Source organism: Macrobrachium nipponense, chromosome 12, assembly GCF_015104395.2.
Source record: "Macrobrachium nipponense isolate FS-2020 chromosome 12, ASM1510439v2, whole genome shotgun sequence".
Classification (NCBI taxonomy): Eukaryota; Metazoa; Arthropoda; class Malacostraca; order Decapoda; family Palaemonidae; genus Macrobrachium; species Macrobrachium nipponense.
In genome coordinates, this window is record NC_087205.1 from 38,270,960 (window position 1) to 38,288,223 (window position 17,264).

General features: G+C 44.2%; 1 protein-coding gene across 1 annotated transcript in view; it reads right to left on the minus strand.

Annotated features, from left to right (window-relative positions):
* Positions 1-17,264, minus strand: part of LOC135224495 (uncharacterized) — a 438,160-nt gene that overhangs the window by 139,204 nt on the left and 281,692 nt on the right. The window contains 2 exon segments of the mRNA XM_064263507.1: positions 1,044-1,136; positions 10,699-10,794. Coding sequence (XP_064119577.1) covers positions 1,044-1,136; positions 10,699-10,794 — 189 coding nt within the window.

Below are 17,264 nucleotides of genomic sequence, written 5' to 3' on the forward strand. Positions count from 1 at the left end.
CACAAGCTTGAACAAATTTGACTACACTGTTTATCTGTAGGTGGCTTAGTCAGTCCTGACCCATAGGCACCGCAGTGGCAAACCACGGGTCTTACTAACAGGCAGGTATGCTAACTATTGCTGGGGAAGGTGTGACAATACTGCAACCATACCCAACATGCTTAGGTAAGTCACCCCAGAACTTCACCCTAAAAACATAAGTTCATATTTAGTTTCTTGTTCTTTGCTACCAAACCTTACGGTACTGTTTGGAGTATAGAATGGGGTCTTGAAACTTGTGGCTTGACCCTGAACCATAAATGTTTTTGGGTTGTTGGGATTAAAATATAAGAGTTTTTTGTCACCTGTCAATTTCTTTGTAAAGCTCCTTGAGGACAAGACAGTGACTACACTATAAAAAAAAAAACAGGTTTTGACGTAGGAAAAACCTATTTTTGGTAGTCGCTGTTGAGTCCTAAAATTCCTCCCACTTTCCTGACGAAAAGGCATGGGATTTGCATATGGGATCATCCTGCATTGACCAATAGAAAGTACTGGCAGCTTGGTCTGTTTCTGGTCATATATAAACAATATGATGGCATATGTGCATAGCCACTTCTTCTTCTTGCAGGTTTCTGATGTAGGTAAACTGGGTTCAGCATTCGCTAGAAAATGCCCTCTTATCTTGAGTCCCACTTATACTCCATCACATGTTATAATGTTTATCATTAGACACAATACCTGGCCACAAGACAGGAAAAAAGGGAATTCTTTGACATTGGTATGGTCACCATGGAGCTCTGGTTAGACCATGGAAAGGGTTACTCCTTGAAGACTCAACAGTGACTACCAAAAATAGGTTTGTTCTACGTCAAAACATGTTTTTTAACATTTCATTTCAAACAAAGTATCAGTTACTGTACTTAATCCATCAAACTTCTGCTTCCTAATCTAGTGCAACTTCTCCTGTTATTATGTACAGTATTTTCAATACAAATAACAACCAACCCATAACCAAGCTGCAATAAAAAAAATATATAGATAAAATCTGATGCAAAACTTACACGCAGTAGGAGTCTGTCTTCAACAGATCCATTTGGCATGAACTGATACACTATACATGGAGGATGACCAAGATCTGCTGAATATCCATACACCTGAAAGAGGTAAAAAAAGAAATCTTCACTAAAAGCTTTTCATATATATATGTACATAAATTACAAAATTCTGCTCCTGTGTAAAATGCAAAACTCCATACACCAACTGGTACCTTTACCAAACACTCTCCACTTTACCCTTATCAAAGTTCTGCATTCATCATCTATTTAATGGAATGTAAGAAAAACTTTTTACTTTTAAAAGTTATGCCAATAAGAGAATTTTTAACGTGGTAACCAATGTAATTTCAGGTATTTATCCCTGCTCAGCATAACAGCTATTTGGCTTTAATGGTAAAAACAATTTTCTGGGCTCAGCTCGTGTCGCTGCGCGAAATATCCTTTAATCTATTATTTCTAGGGTAAATGTACTAACACATACCAGAGAATAAATAAATAAAGAAAAAGGTCAGTATAACTGACTCGCTCACTCTCCCAGAGAGTGTCGGTATGAACACTATGGCGAGTGAGACCACTACCACGAGCCAAATGCCAATAGAATTCTCCCACTACAAAATCCCCCAAAAGGAGAGCCGACCCACAGAGTGGGCAGCACCTACTACTACTACTCCATCCCATGCTGCCGACTGCTGCGCCTCTGGTGGCCATCCTTTTCAGTTAGCGCACACGATACACACGTGCCATTTTCTTCTCTGTGTTTTTTGTGCCCTTTCCTTTGGATTTTATTACCATGGAGCGTGCAGCCATCGCAGCAGCTAAGTTAAGTACTCAGTGTTTATTGCTAGTTGGTTTTTTCCGGCCCTGAGCACGTATTTGCCGTTTTTTAGGTATAAATACGAACTCTAGGTCGGAAGCATGGCAGCATGGTTCTGCCTCGTGGTGGGTTCGTTCTGGGTCGCCCATACCCAGAACATCCCCTTGCTTATGTACGCTCTATTTTGTTTATCCGCTTTATTAGGGTACGGTCTACACGGTTTTGTCATGCATGCATGTCTTTTACCTTATGTAGGCTCATCTATCCAGACCCTAGCCATGGCTCTTAGTATCGGCCTCGGCTAGCTTTGAGTGGTAGACTTGCCTTCGGGTTAGTCGTACACTCCTGGATTTTTTCTCCTGCTATATTGTTTTCTTTCTTTCATTTATTATTCATTTATATTATTTATGTGATATTTGTTAGGTTAGTTAGGCGTCTGGCTTGCTTAGCCTAGGTCTTGGCCCATTGGGCCTACATGTTACCGCTCTTCAGCTCGGTTGCTTCCCGATAGCATCTCTCTGATCAGTTGGTTATGTTTCTAGGCTTAGTTGTTGTTCTTATCGCCCCGTGGTCACTACGTGATCACGAGGCAGCCAGACGCCTGTCCAGTCACCTTCCTCCCCTCCCGCTTTCTATAGGGTCGGGGGGGGGGTGGGTAAGGTCTGCCCATGCTCAGATCCCACATTACCCGAGCCTGCTCCCTCCCTCTCTCCCCCCAGGCGGAGGGGGTAGAGGGACGGGACAGACCCAGACTGGACTCGACCTCTCCGGCTTCTCGGTCCGGCCGGATGGTGAGGTGGGGGGGGAACTGGCCTTTCCCCCCTCCATTACTACCCCGTCGCTCCGTTACTAGCCCGAGTCTGTATGCCCTCTTGCTCTTTCCCACCTTACTAGGGCTCCTTTACCACCGGAGACCTGGCATCCAGCGGAAAGGTGCTAGTCTACCCACAGGGTGGACCGGAACATACAGTTGGTCCCTTCTAACCTCTCCGTTTCACTGAGTTACTCACTCCGCCTCGCACTGGACGTAGTCCGGTACGTTCGAGTTTTTAGGTTTAAGATCTATTATGTTAAACTATTAAGTTTATCTTAAGTACCTTAAACCATCCCCCCTCTCCCTTCTTGTCTCACCGGATCCCTCCGGGTTATAGCCTATCAGGCGATTAAGGGAGGGGTTATGCCCAAATTTTTTCCGAGCTCCGGCATCCAACGGTTCTTCTGTCCTTTAGCCTGTAAGTGATAGTGCTTTTAAGATACTCATGTGTCTTTTCACTTACAGACCACCAACTGTGAGCATCCAGGGTGCGCCGCCACTCTTCAGGACCCATGTGGACACGAAGTTTGCCGGTCCCATGCTCCATGCGCGACTCCGCACGGGGACATCCAGGTCTGGTACCATGAAACGTGTACCATTTGTTACGATCTGGTGAGCCAGCTCTTAGACGGGGTAAGTATTCCATCTCCGGTAGCTGGTTTTCATTTGTTATAGTGCTTAAGTTTACATCAATCACTCTAACTTAAGGTAAAATTCAAGGGGTCTTATAGCCCCCATAATTTTAAGTTAAGCTTTAAGTTAGCTTTAGTTTTAAGTTATTCTTAAATCTAATCAATACCCTCTCTTCCAGGCGCCGGCCGTGAGGGATACCGCACTGGCAACCCTGCGGGCCTGGGTCGGCGGTTTCGGGAAGAACGCCGCCAAGGGTATGCCCTACATCCTGGAGAAGAGGTTGGCGGTCCTAATCTTCCCCGGAGGCAAGGCGACAGGCTACGTCGACCCAGTAGAGGCGGCCCCGACTATCGCTTTCATCCAGCAACAGCTGGCTGCCTCGTTGACTGACCAAGGCCAGGACATCTCCTCGGAAGTCGCGACGTTGGATATTAATGTAGAACCTATGGTAGGTGTGGACGACCTGTTGGTCGAGGTAGGTAAGTTGGACGCTCAAGGGATACCCTTGGGTGCAACTGCTTCTTCTACTCCTGCAACCTCTCCATCCTTCCAAGGCTTTACGGGTAACGAATTTTATACTTCTCCTGACGCTTCAGTTAGACCCAAGGTCAAGGGTCAAGCAGTGAAATCCTTGACGAAGACGTCGTCGTCTTCTAAGAAGACGGCTTCGGCGTCATCCTCTTCTCGTAAGTCTCCGGCTAGGAATCCCGGAGCAGAGAAATCTAGAGCTTCTGGGTCCGGCTCTAAGTCCTCGAGGAGTAAATCCTCCAGGGAGAGATCTCACACTCCAGCGGAGTCGTCAGTTCCGCTACCCTTGGTTCCAGTTCAGAGCCACCTCTCCACCTCCGCAGCAGCTCCGGCTTTGGACTCCAATGCTGGGCTGTTACAACAGGTGGGCGACCTGGTGGGGTCTCTGAAAAATAGTATGGAACAAATGATCTCTCGGTTGTCGGATAGGATTACCTCTCAAGACAACATTATAGCCGGACTGAGCCAAGCTCCTCTAGCCTCTCCTCCACCTTTCAGCACAGGTGGAGCCAGCTTCCCCCGTATGACTCTCTACCTCCGTTCTCAATGAACAACCCTTGGAGAGTAGCGTCATACGCCCCCTTCCAAGACGGACTCATTTCTATCCCGGAATGTGGAACTCGGAGGATTGAGGACTTCGAGTTCTACCCGGGAAGACAGCCTCCGTTCATCGGCTACGCCAGGCTCACCGCCTCAGCCATGACTCGGGATGATAAGGTTCCAAAGGAGACAGTCCTCTATTCACGTGACCAGGCTCAGAGAGAATGGCTCAGGTGTCTAGAGGAAATGGATTGTTCCAATACGAAAATCCAACCTTTCAAGAGCCCGTTCACGATCTTTACGATGGATGAGAGTACCCCGCTCCCTTTCCTGACAAGATCGCAAACATCTACCATTCCAGCGGCCCAGAAGGGGGATCCCATGCCTCAACTGAAGGAAGCAGATCCTACATCTCCGTTACTTCCTTCAGTCGGAGAATTGTGGGAAGACTTACCTAACACCTTCTCAGCTGGCAAACTCAAACCGGACTGTGCTATGGAGCAGTTTGGTGAGAAGCTACCTAGGCTTCCGGATAGCCTTATCAGGCAGAATCGACGCCAAATCGCGGTTAGCCAGGTCTATTAATTCCATGGCTATGACCGAGAGTGGTCTACCAATGGCCTCAGGGTCAGAACCGCTCTTCAAGCTTCTTACCAAATCCTTGACTCAAACGGTACAGTCAGATATGTTTGAGTTTGCCACTGCTAGGACGAACTGTAGGAAGCATGTCCTACAAGAAGCAACTATTCGGCACGAGCCGAATAGGCTACTTGCGTCAAGCATCTGGGGAGCAGACCTCTTCCCAGAAGCGATGGTGAAGGAGGTTCAGTCAGAGGCTACGAGGTTGAACCAGAGCCTTAAGGACCGTTGGGGTCTTACGGCCAAGAGACGACAGGATCTAGCAGTTAAGGGTAAGGGTCAAAGGAAACCTAGACGTTTCCAGCCCTACCAGAAAAAGCAGCCACGCTTTTCTCAACAAGTTCCGGCTGTTCCTTTGGTGCAAACAGCCCAACCTTCCACCTCAAAGGCTCAATCGCAGCCGATTTACGTTATCTCCCCTCAGCCTCAGCCCTCCACCTCTTACGCCCTCTCTCCAGCTTACAACCAAGCCTTCGAGAGTCAAGCTTCACAGAAGTATGACCGCTCGGGTAAGGGTGGCAGAGGTAAGCGTTCCTTTCGTGGGAGAGGATCGGGAGGTCCCTTTAATAGGGGAAAACATTTCAGGGGAGGCCGAGGAGGCTACCAGAACCAATGAGGAATTTCAGGTAGGAGGGAGGCTGTTTCACTTTCGCCATCGGTGGAACTTCAGCAAGTGGGCTCAGAGCATTGTGTCAAAAGGCCTGGGTTGGAGCTGGTTAACGAACCCACCTCCATCCAGACCTTTCCGCCAACTTCCTTCCAAGGAATTGACGGAGTATGCGGAGGATCTCCTTCAGAAAGGAGCTATAGCGAGAGTCAAAAGGTTAAAATTTCAAGGACGCTTGTTCAGCGTGCCAAAGAAAAGGCTCACAAAAAAGAAGGGAAGGGTAATCTTAGACTTGTCCCGCTTAAACTTGGCCATTCGCTGCGACAAGTTCAAGATGCTCACGATCTCGCAGGTGCGGACCTTACTTCCCCGTGGGGCCGTCACCACCTCTATCGATCTTACAGACGCTACTATCATATCCCTATTGCAAGACACTTCCGTCCGTATCTGGGCTTCAAGATAGGAGACCAGACATTCTCCTTCAAGGTAGTTCCTTTCGGCTCAACGTGGCACCCAGGGTGTTTACGAAGCTGGCGGCGGAAGTAGTAGTTCAACAACTCAGATCGCAAGGGATTATGGTAGTAGCGTATCTCAACGATTGGTTGATCTGGGCTTCAACAGTCGAGGAATGCAACAAAGCAACACTGAAAGTAATTCAGTTCCTGGAATATCTAGGCTTCAAGATAAACAGGACCAAGTCAAGACTCACCCCAGAGTCAAACTTTCAGTGGCTAGGCATTCAATGGAATCTATCCTCCCATACTCTGTCGATTCCATCATCCAAAAAGAAAGGAAATAGCGAAGTCAGTCAAACAATTTCTGAGTCGCAAACTGGCATCAAGAAGATCTCAGGAAAGGATCTTGGGTTCTCTCCAGTTTGCATCAGTGACGAACATCCTATGAAAGCCAAACTGAAAGACCTAACCAGAATCTGGCGCTCACGAGCAAACGTCAGGTCCAGGGACAAATTATCCTCAGTCCCTCTGATTCTAAAGAATCGTCTCCGGCCGTGGGCGAAAGTCAAGAACTTGCGGTGTCAGTGCCCCTTCAGTTTCCTCCACCAGGGATCACCATCCACACAGACGCGTCATTAAGCGGTTGGGGGGGAGGATATTCCCAGTTCAAGAAGGTTCAAGGAACGTGGTCACCTCAGTTCCGTCAGTTCCATATAAACGTTCTGGAAGCAATGGCAGTGTTCTTGACTCTAAAAAAGTTACGCCCGCCAAAGTACTCCCACATAAAGCTAGTCCTAGACAGCGCAGTGGTGGTACATTGTGTAAACAGGGAGGCTCCAAGTCACGTCATCTAAATCACGTCATGATAGCCATCTTCTCCCTGGCGGACAAGTTCAGTTGGCATCTCTCCTCCACTCATATAGCTGGAGTGAGAAACGTCATAGCAGATGCTCTATCCCGATCAGTACCTCTAGAGTCGGAATGGTCACTGGACAACAGTTCGTTCCAATGGATTCTTCAGAGAGTTCCAGGTCTACAGGTGGATCTCTTCGCATCTCAAGCGAACCACAAACTCCCGTGTTATGTGGCCCCCAACCTGGACCCTCTGGCCTATGCCACGGACGCCCTGGCTCTAAACTGGAACAACTGGGAGAAGATTTATGTCTTTCCTCCGGTGAATCTTCTCATGAAAGTCTTAAACAAACTCAGGACATTCAAGGGTCAAGTGGCTCTAGTAGCCCCAGACTGGCCGAAGAGCAATTGGTACCCTCTAATTCTGGAGCTGGGTCTTCGCCCTCTTCGGATCACCAATCCCAGGCTCTCCCAGTCAGTACAAACGAAGACTGTGTTCGCTTCCTCAGGGATTCTCAAAACCCTAACTTTATGGATTTCATGAAGTTTGCAGCGAAAAGGGATGCGAATATTGACCCTCAGAATATTCTCTTCTTAGAATCCGATAAAAGAGATTCAACTTTGAGACAGTATGATGCTGCTGTCAAAAAGTTAGCAACCTTCCTGAAAGAATCAGATATTAGAATCATGACAATCAATTCAGCTATAACCTTTTTCAGGTCCTTATTTGAAAAAGGCTTAGCAGCTAGCACAATTACGACAAACAAGTCAGCCTTGAAAAAGATTTTTCAATTTGGATTCAACATAGACTTGACAGATTCCTACTTCTCGTCTATTCCCAAGGCATGTGCTAGACTTAGACCTTCGGTAAGGCCTACGTCAGTATCATGGTTCTTAAACGATGTTCTAAAGCTGGCTTCAGAAACTGATAATGACACATGCTCGTTTATAATGCTCTTAAGAAAAACCCTATTTTTATTAAGCTTGGCCTCAGGAGCTAGAATTTCAGAACTGTCGGCGTATCCAGAGATCCGGATCATATTCAGTTCCTTCCCACAGGGAAGTGCTACTTTCTCCGGAACGTAGCTTATAGCAAAGAATGAAGATCCTTTGATGAGGTGGGAACCATGGAAGGTACTACCCCTTCCACAAGATCTATCCCTTTGCCCAGTTTCAGCCTTACGAGCCTTTCTATCTAGGACCTCCTCATCCTCATCGGGTCCTCTCTTTAAGAGAGAAAAAGGTGGTACTTTATCTATTAAAGGCATCAGGCAACAAATCCTGTACTTCATTAAACAAGCCAATCCTGACTCTTTCCCAAAAGCACATGATGTCAGGGCAGTAGCCACCTCAATTAACTATTTCCAACATATGAACTTCGATGAGTTGAAAAAATATACTGGATGGAAATCGCCGACAGTGTTCAAACGCCATTACTTAAAGTCCTTGGAAGCTCTGAAATTTTCAGCAGTTGCAGCAGGGAACATAGTTTCCCCTGACTCTGACTAATCTTTAGTAGAAGATCCAGTCCTCCTTTCTACCTGCCTCACCCAACAGTTCGTCTATTCCTGCCTTGTTCATTTACGGTCACCTTGTGTCTCAGCTGCTTTTATGATGATGTAGTGGGTGTCCCTTATTTTTTTGCTAGGGACACTCACAATGTATGATGGTTATTGATCTCGTGGATGTCATCTCCTTATTTTTATGCTAGGAGATACATCTTATTATAATGGTTACGGGTTTTGTATATTAAGTCATATACATTCCTTTATATATTATTATTGTTGAGTTTATTTTATTCAACTTTTCTGTTAATTGCTTTACAATGTTTTGATACATAGCTTTACACAGATACCATTTTTGTACATATATGATATATTTCTCCTGTATATATGTATATTACCGTAAGTTAAGAAATATTATTAGAATTAAGTGTAATTTAAGTAATATTTCTATTTTGTATCACTGTGTATATGTATCCTTATTAGCAATTATATTGATTTATTTTTATTTTATCTTTTATTTGAGACCTCTTTATATTTTGCTTAATTTCTTTACAATCTTGTGCTATTTCTCTGGTACGAATTATTTCGCGCAGCGACACGAGCTGAGCCCAGAAAAGGATTTTGACGTAAGGAAAAATCTATTTCTGGGCGATTGGCTCGTGTCGCCAGCGAAATCCCGCCCTACCCATCCCATCACCAAGATTGTCTGCTAACTTCAGGATGGCCACCAGAGGCGCAGCAGTCGGCAGCATGGGATGGAGTAGTAGTAGTAGGTGCTGCCCACTCTGTGGGTCGGCTCTCCTTTTGGGGGATTTTGTAGTGGGAGAATTCTATTGGCATTTGGCTCGTGGTAGTGGTCTCACTCGCCATAGTGTTCATACCGACACTCTCTGGGAGAGTGAGCGAGTCAGTTATACTGACCTTTTTCTTTATTTATTTATTCTCTGGTATGTGTTAGTACATTTACCCTAGAAATAATAGATTAAAGGATATTTCGCTGGCGACACGAGCCAATCGCCCAGAAATAGATTTTTCCTTACGTCAAAATCCCTTTATTGAACAAACATACGCTCAACTGAGTGAGTCTGTAATGCCAAACAGTGTACTTGTTTAGTTGAAAGTTCCATTCATTATATGCATTTTTAAAAAATTTTTCTTCTGGTACTAAGTCTTCAAAGATAAATCTAATTTCCAAACATTTTTCATTTTGCTCTGAACTTATAAGAAATTTTGCAAATCCTAAAGCAAAAGTCATTAAAGGCGCAGGTGGCACACAACAGACCACCAACAAGTTGCTCTTGATACTCCTAGGTGAAGAGGGTTACATATGACAGAGCTGATGGTATATTTACCATAGGAAGTTAGGATAACTGAGCCTTTCATTTCTTGGTAAACAGGCTCATCAAGTAAAAAGAAAAAGAAAAGGGGAAGGGGGAACAAGGAGTAACAGATTCTCTTGTAACTGGAATACAGTTGATTAACAGCCTTCCCCTTGTCCAAGATGCAGTCATACATCAGGATGCCCACTGGAAACAGTACGTACTAGTTGGTCATAGGCTTCATCTCATGAGGGTGTCAGCATGAACAATAGGAATACAATAGCCTTAGCTAAGTCTTTTCCATTTTATATATCTACAGCAGATCCCAAGCTCTTAAGCATGTAAACAAAGGAAAGGAGTAAGGTAGTTGAAATAAATATAATCTTCCCTAGACATCAACTTGGATATACACTAAGTCCCGTTCCCTTAGCCTTCATACTGAATTTAGATGATGCTTCACGAGTTGGATTTTTTCTTCCTCATCTACAGATTAATCTGCTATAACTGCAGGATTGACAACGAATGATGTTGTCCTCTTGGTAGACAACATTCTGATTTTCATTAAAACAGGACTCAACTGATGAAAAACCTACATAAAATGTCTAAAGTTTGTATTTTTGTAAACTGTAAACTTGCAAAAGCAAACAGCCAAATGTTTGCTATAATCAAAAGTACAGGTCAGTATGACTATCATAAAGACCTACCTCCTGAAATTTATTCATATATTCGTAGCAGTGACAATTGAGGTACCTCCAACGTACATTCCCCTATCAACCAAAAAGGGAATCTAAAAATTTATCTTACATGTCAGAAAGCTTTAATTTATGCAATGTCCAAAATGTCAGTTTCAAAAGCTTGATATCCCGATAAATTTTCTTTATGGCTTTCAAAAATCAACATATTAGAACAGATTTACTTAAGAATGCGGTGAATGCCAACAATGTAAGGTACTTACCTGCAAAATGTTATCATGTTGGTGGGACAGACACAATTTCAGTTCACCTAGAGCCTCAGTAATCTGAAGCTGAGCAGAATCATTGACATTTTCATGCTGTAACAATATAAAAGTACCTGAATAAATATACGTTCCTAGGGCTTACTGCAGTTTCTAGTGTATCATATCCACAAAATATTTCATTATTAAAATAAAACAAAAAATACTAACAAGATAAAAAGTTGCTTAGGACAAAACATGACTGTTTACTTGGTCAAAACTTATAACACGAATTAAAAATGTAATTTTTCTGATAAAATAAAATCTTATTTCATACTTACCAAACAATTACACAGCTGTAGGTTCCCTACGTGGCAACCCAAAATTCAAACTTCGCAGTGGCAGCACCAATGCTGATGTAGGTGACCAAACCTCCCCCCACCCTTGGGAGAGGAACAGGTACAACAGACCAGGTGTAGTCAAGTTGTTCTGCTCAACCATCCATCTGTGAGGTGGACGGAGGGCTTTGATTTAAGTACGTAATTGTTCGGTAAGTATGAAATAAAAAATTTTTTTATCATGAAATAAATTTTTTTCATCATAAAAATTATAGTTTTATGAAGGTGAAATAAAACATTGCCCTTATCTTGGGAGAAGACCAGATACAAAATACAAGGAAAACAACAAATAAAACTGTCATCTACACCAAATAAAAAACCTATACCCACTGTAAAAATAAACAATCCATTGGCGAGCACTTCAGATAATTAGTACCCCCAAACTTCCCTTAACTCAACAACCTTCATAAAGGGGAATAAAACAGAGGGGCCAACCCCCTATGTTGTTTCTCCTTACATCATGCCAGCCATGGATAAAGGACCAAGAGAATTACAATCCTTAAAAACTGTCTTAGTCTTCTTCAAGTACTCATGTGACACAAATACTGATTTAAACCTCCAAAATGTATTTTGAAGGATAGCGGAAAGTGACAAATTGTGTTGGAATGCCAAGGAAGGCACTATCGCTCAGACTTTGTGCGCCTTGACCTTCAGCTAGGGGAAGCCTTCTTTTGCTTAAGAATGAGCCTCAATAATTAGTTCTCTCAGAAAGGAGATAGCATCTTTGAGAGAGGTTGAGAGGGAACCTTAACTGAGTACCACAGTCAGGAAGACTGGCCAATTATTTTCTCTTAGGGTCCTCACACGGCATAAAAGCTTTTCTTCTTTCTCCAGACCAAGGATATCCAATAAGTTCTTGAGAACTAAGGTGTGTGGCCAAGGGCGGGATGGATTCTTGTTCTTGGCGAGAAAGTTTAACAACAAGGAGCATACTGCGTCTCCTTGTGAGAAACCAACCTTTTTCTCCATGGCCTGAAGCTCACTCATGTCTTGCCAATGCTAAGGCTACCAAAAATAACGTCATTTCGGTAAGGCTCCTCACAGAAGTAGAACGAATAGGCTCAAAGGACAGGCTTGAAAGCCACTTGAGGACAGTGTCAAGATTCCATGCCACCGAATCCTTCAGACACTTGGAAGTTTTGTAGAACTTAATCAGATCAGGGAGGTCACTATTCGAGGACAAATCTACTCCTCTATGCTTAAGTATAGAAGCAAGCATCGCTCTATAACCTCTAATCATAAAAGGAGCCAAACGTCTAGATTCTCTCAAAAACAGAAGGAAGTCTGCCATGCTACTTACAGATGTCTCAGAAGAAGAGACTACTATTCTGTTTACACTATCTTCTAAAGACTACCCATTTAGACTGTAAAGTCTAGTAGAAGATCTTCTGCACTTTGCGATAGCTTCTGCAGCTCTCCTCAAAAAACCTTTTGCTCTGACGAGGCTCCTGACAGTCTGAAGCCTGTCAGGGCCAGAGTGGACAGACCTTGATGGTATCTTGCAAAGTGCAGCTTTCTGAGCTGAGACATCTTTAATGGCAGAAGTCTGTGGAAGTTTTCGATCAAATTAAGGAAAACTAGGAACCACTCTTCCCTTGGCCAGAACAGGACTATGAGAGTGAGAGAGACGTTCTGGTGAAACATAACCTTGTTCTATACCTGCCTTATCAAGGTGAATGGGGGAAAGGCACAAGTGTCCAGCCCTGACCAGTCCAGCGACATTGCATTGACAGACCATGCGAGAGGGTCCAAGACTGGAGAGCAGAACAGAGGAAGATGGTTGCTCATTAAAGTGCTGAATAAATTTATTGCTAGTTTTCTTCAGTCTCCAAAGACCCAAGCAAACCTTGGCATCGAGAGTCCACTCTGATGGGAGGACTTGGTGGCTGCGACTCGGTTTGTCCGCCATCAAATTCATTCTCCCTTGTACAAATCGAGGAATCAGGGAGACTTGATTCCTCTTTGCCCACAGGAGCAGGTCTCGTGCTGTCTCATAAAGTGTGAATGAATGTGTTTCCCCCTGTTTTCAGATGTAGGACAGAGCAGTAGAAATGTCAGCATGCACTACTACCACTTGCCCCGACACAAGGTGAACAAAGGCCTGAAGTCCCAGGTGGGCTGCTAATAACTTTCTCACATTTATGTGAAAGGATCTCTGGATCACCAACCACTTTCTCCACACTTTCTTCTCTCCCTACAGAGCTCCCAAACCTAAGTCGGACACGTCGGATTAGAACTGTAGGGATAGGTGGAGAGGACGAAGAGATACGCTCTCTAGGAGCCTTGGTTTTGAAAGCCACCATGTCAGATCCTCCTTGACTTTGTCTGTGATGCCGAAAGCTGTCGAGTCCAGTTGAGACTTCCTGCACCACAACGCCAAATTGTAGGGGTCGCACATGTAACCTCCCGAGCCTGACAAATTGTTCCACTGATGCTAATGTGTCCAGCAGACTCATCCATTAAAGTGAGGATCAGGACTGGTGGTCCAGGAACTCTTGTACCTACTGGAAACAAAACTGGATTCTCTTCGGGGAGAGAAAAGCCCACAAAACTACGGTATTCAGAGTCATCCCCACATAGAGAATGCTCTGCATCAGTATCAGCTGGAATTTCTCCTCATTAACAAGAATTCACGATGAAAAGTTGAGCAAAGAGTCCTCTTTAGATCCTTCATGCACTGACTTTCCAAAGAGGAGCAGGTAGCCAGTTGTCTAGGTAGAGTGACACATTGATGCCCAGAAGGTGTAGCCACTTTTCTAGTGGTAACACTCGAGTGAAAATTTGTGGCGCAGTTGAGACTGAAACAAAGCACTCAAAACTGGAAAGTTCTGCCCATGAAAACAAACTGAGGATATTTCCTAGAGTCCTGGTGAATTAGAATGTGGAAATATACATCCTGCATGTCCAAGGAGACAATCCAGTCCCCCTGGCAAAGAAACACTAGCACCAAGCGAGTCATTTCCTTACTGAACTTGGTTTTCAGCACAAGTTAAGAGCGCTTACATCCAAGATGGGTCTCCAGCCCCTCGATGACTTGGGGACTACAAAAAGATGGTTGTAGAAACCTGGAGATGATCTGTCGAACACTTCTTCCACTGCTACTTTTCAAATGAGGGCTTCAACCTCTTGAGCTAGCGCCAAAAACCTCTCGGAGCCTGGAGAGTAGGCCAGCAATACAGTGGGAACATTGGAGAAAGGCAGAGGCTCTTTGAAAGGAATGGAGTGGCTGAAACGAAGAACCTGGATCACCCACAGGTCTGTACCCTTGCGACTCCATTCCTCCCAAAAGAGGTGCAATCTGACACCTACTGGAACATGAAGGACAGAAGGATCACTTAGAAGTTGACTTCAAAGAGGGTTTTGTTGTACAGTAGACCTCTCGTATTTGTGGGGGATAGGAATGACGTGGAATACTATAGAGTTTACGTACAGTAAAAGGATTGAAAGGGGTTGCAGCTAGGGGCTGAAGGGATGCTGCAAAGAACCTTTAGTAATGCCTACAGTGCATGTCATGAGGTGCACTGACGGCACTACACCACTACGGGGCGCGGGGGATAGGTACCTGACCCCCCTGCGAATAGCTAAAATCCGTGAATATATAATTAAAAGCCCTCTAAAAAGGCTTAGAACTGCCTATTTTGATGGTTGAAACCCCTAAAAATGCTTAAAATTGAGAAGTATTTTAATACTTTTATAACAAAAAGTGCATTTAGTTATGAATATGATATGAAAATTGAGTAAGTTGGAGCAAGGTCTAGCAAAAGGTCTGGACTTACTCCTTGAAAAGGCTGCTGGTGCAGAGGAGAGCTAGACTTATTAGGAGTTACAGATATGGATTTAACATGTTTAGTAGACTGTGCTAACAGATCGTTAGTCAATTTCTTCTCCTGACCAAAGAGGATCTCCTCCACTGTTTCCTCAGGGAAATGGTGGTGCTTGACAAACGGAGAAAACAGTAACTCAGACTTCTGAGACAAGGTGACTCCTTTAGTAACAAAATAGCACCAAGTTCTCTCTTCTTCAACGGGCCCACAGCCAAAAGAGAGACAAGCTCATCAGAGCCATCCCGAATCGACTTGTCAGCGCACAACAAGACCCCAAGCCAATCTGAAGCCACATCCTCTGGAAGAGAGGGGCACCCCTCCATCTTCATAGCAAGAGCCCCAATTGTCCAGTCGTGAAAACTTTATCTCTAGGACCTTGAAAACATTCTTGACCAAGTGATCCAACTCTGGAGATGAAAAATAGACTTTGGCCGTTGAAAACGCTGACCTACAGTTAGCATCAACCAAATCAGAGAAATCCCCCTGGGAGAAGGGAGACACTCCCATGGAAGGAGCCTCTCCAGTGACATAAAACCTATACCTCTTCTTGATTAGCTTCGATGGAGGAAGTGAACAAAGCTTTCCCTAACTCTCTCTTAGCAGCTAACCAATCCTCAACATCTTGAAGAGAACCTCTTCAAAGCCCTAAAGAGAACTAGCTTTGGAAGGAGGGGATCTAAATGCTTCTTCATCAAGAAAATCAAAGCAGGTGACCTGGCCACTGCTGCCACAAAATAGACTGGGAAAAGTCTCCAATAGGAAGCAAAGCAGACTTGAATAAGCCGAAGGAGGAATAGAGTCAGTTTCTTGTTCTTCATCATTCGATGAAACAGGAGAAAGAGAAGGCTCTGTGCTTTTCAGGCCTTGTTGATTCCCTTTTTAAAAATTCCAACTGACGATGAATAGGAGCCAGAGTTGAGTCATCCTGAGTCAAAATCAATGTGGCAAGAGTCGCAAGTGTCGAGACATTCCAAAACGAAGACTTTGCACCAGTCGAAGAATGTTTTGAGCAGGAAGTCGAAGGAGCATTTGTCAAATGTTTAGAAGGAGCAAAAATACAACGAACTTCTAGTCAGAGAGGTCTGCTGCTGACTTATGACTACGAGGCGAAGAAGAGGTAGCATAGCTACAAGATGGGCATGGACTACTATCTACTTCCTTGGTACTCTTAACGGGAGGCGGAGAGAGGACCCCTCAGTCAAAGGTCTTTTCAAAGGACACAAAGCAGAAGAATTACATACGCCAACTATGACGCCTTACAGGACAGGAACCACTCTAATCCATAGATAAAGAAGCACTGAATGAAATGTCTTTCCAACGGTGTTCAATCACTTCTGCTGGCACACTACATGACTGACAGAGGAAGCGACTGCATGTAGGCAAACTCCACCAGTCTCCCTTGGACTTCCCGTATGTCTTCTCCACGAGGCAGGGGAGTGGAACAGGGACCTTCATCTAGGAGAACTGGCGGGACAAACAGCCAACCCCTCAGAATGCACTGCACTTACACTTTTCACTTTGCTACTCGTCTTCTCAATAATAAACTACAGATAACCCTAATTCCATAACTGTGTTAGCTAACAAATAAAATTTCTTCTCGAACCTAGGTTTCGAGGCTGGCATATGTGTTAGAAGAAACTTCTCGGGAAGCTAGTAAAGGAGTTAAAGGCACAGGGGAAGGAGGACTCAAGATTGGAGACAGCATGAGGAGGAGGGGAAGAAATAGGAATAGCTGCCTCTACAGGAGAAGCATTTGAGGCTAAACTAACTTTATTCTCAGTCATAAGAGCTACCTTCTTCTTCCTATCCTTGAATACTTTATCAGAGTGAGACACAAAAACATTCCATTGTTGTTCACTTCAATCCCTACATTTCCCACATGTAGACTCGAGTACACTCAAAACCCCTACATTTAACACACTTAAGAGTGAGAGCCATAAATCTGTTTAACCAATCTAGTTCTGCACCCTCTGGCACAGAATCTAACTCCTGACGGACTAATCAAACATAACGGCTTAAAATGCCACTACTAATTGAAGTTAAGCTAACTAATTAGCAAAAAACAACAAAAAACATGTGAGTACTTCACCAAATGATAGCAAACAACCATCCAAAGTGATGAAAAGAAAATTCTGTACCAACTACTGATGTTCACCAGAAGCTGGCAGAGAATGAATTGACTACACCTGGTCTGTTGTACCTCTTCCTGCCCCGAGTGGGGGGGGAGACTCACTTATGTTAGCGATGGTAGTGCCACCGCAAAGTTTGAATTTGGGTCTGCCGCATAGGGAACCTACAGCTGTGAAATTGTTTGAGTGAGACACTGAAATAAACAGTATTTGTTATTATAAGAAACAATGAATAT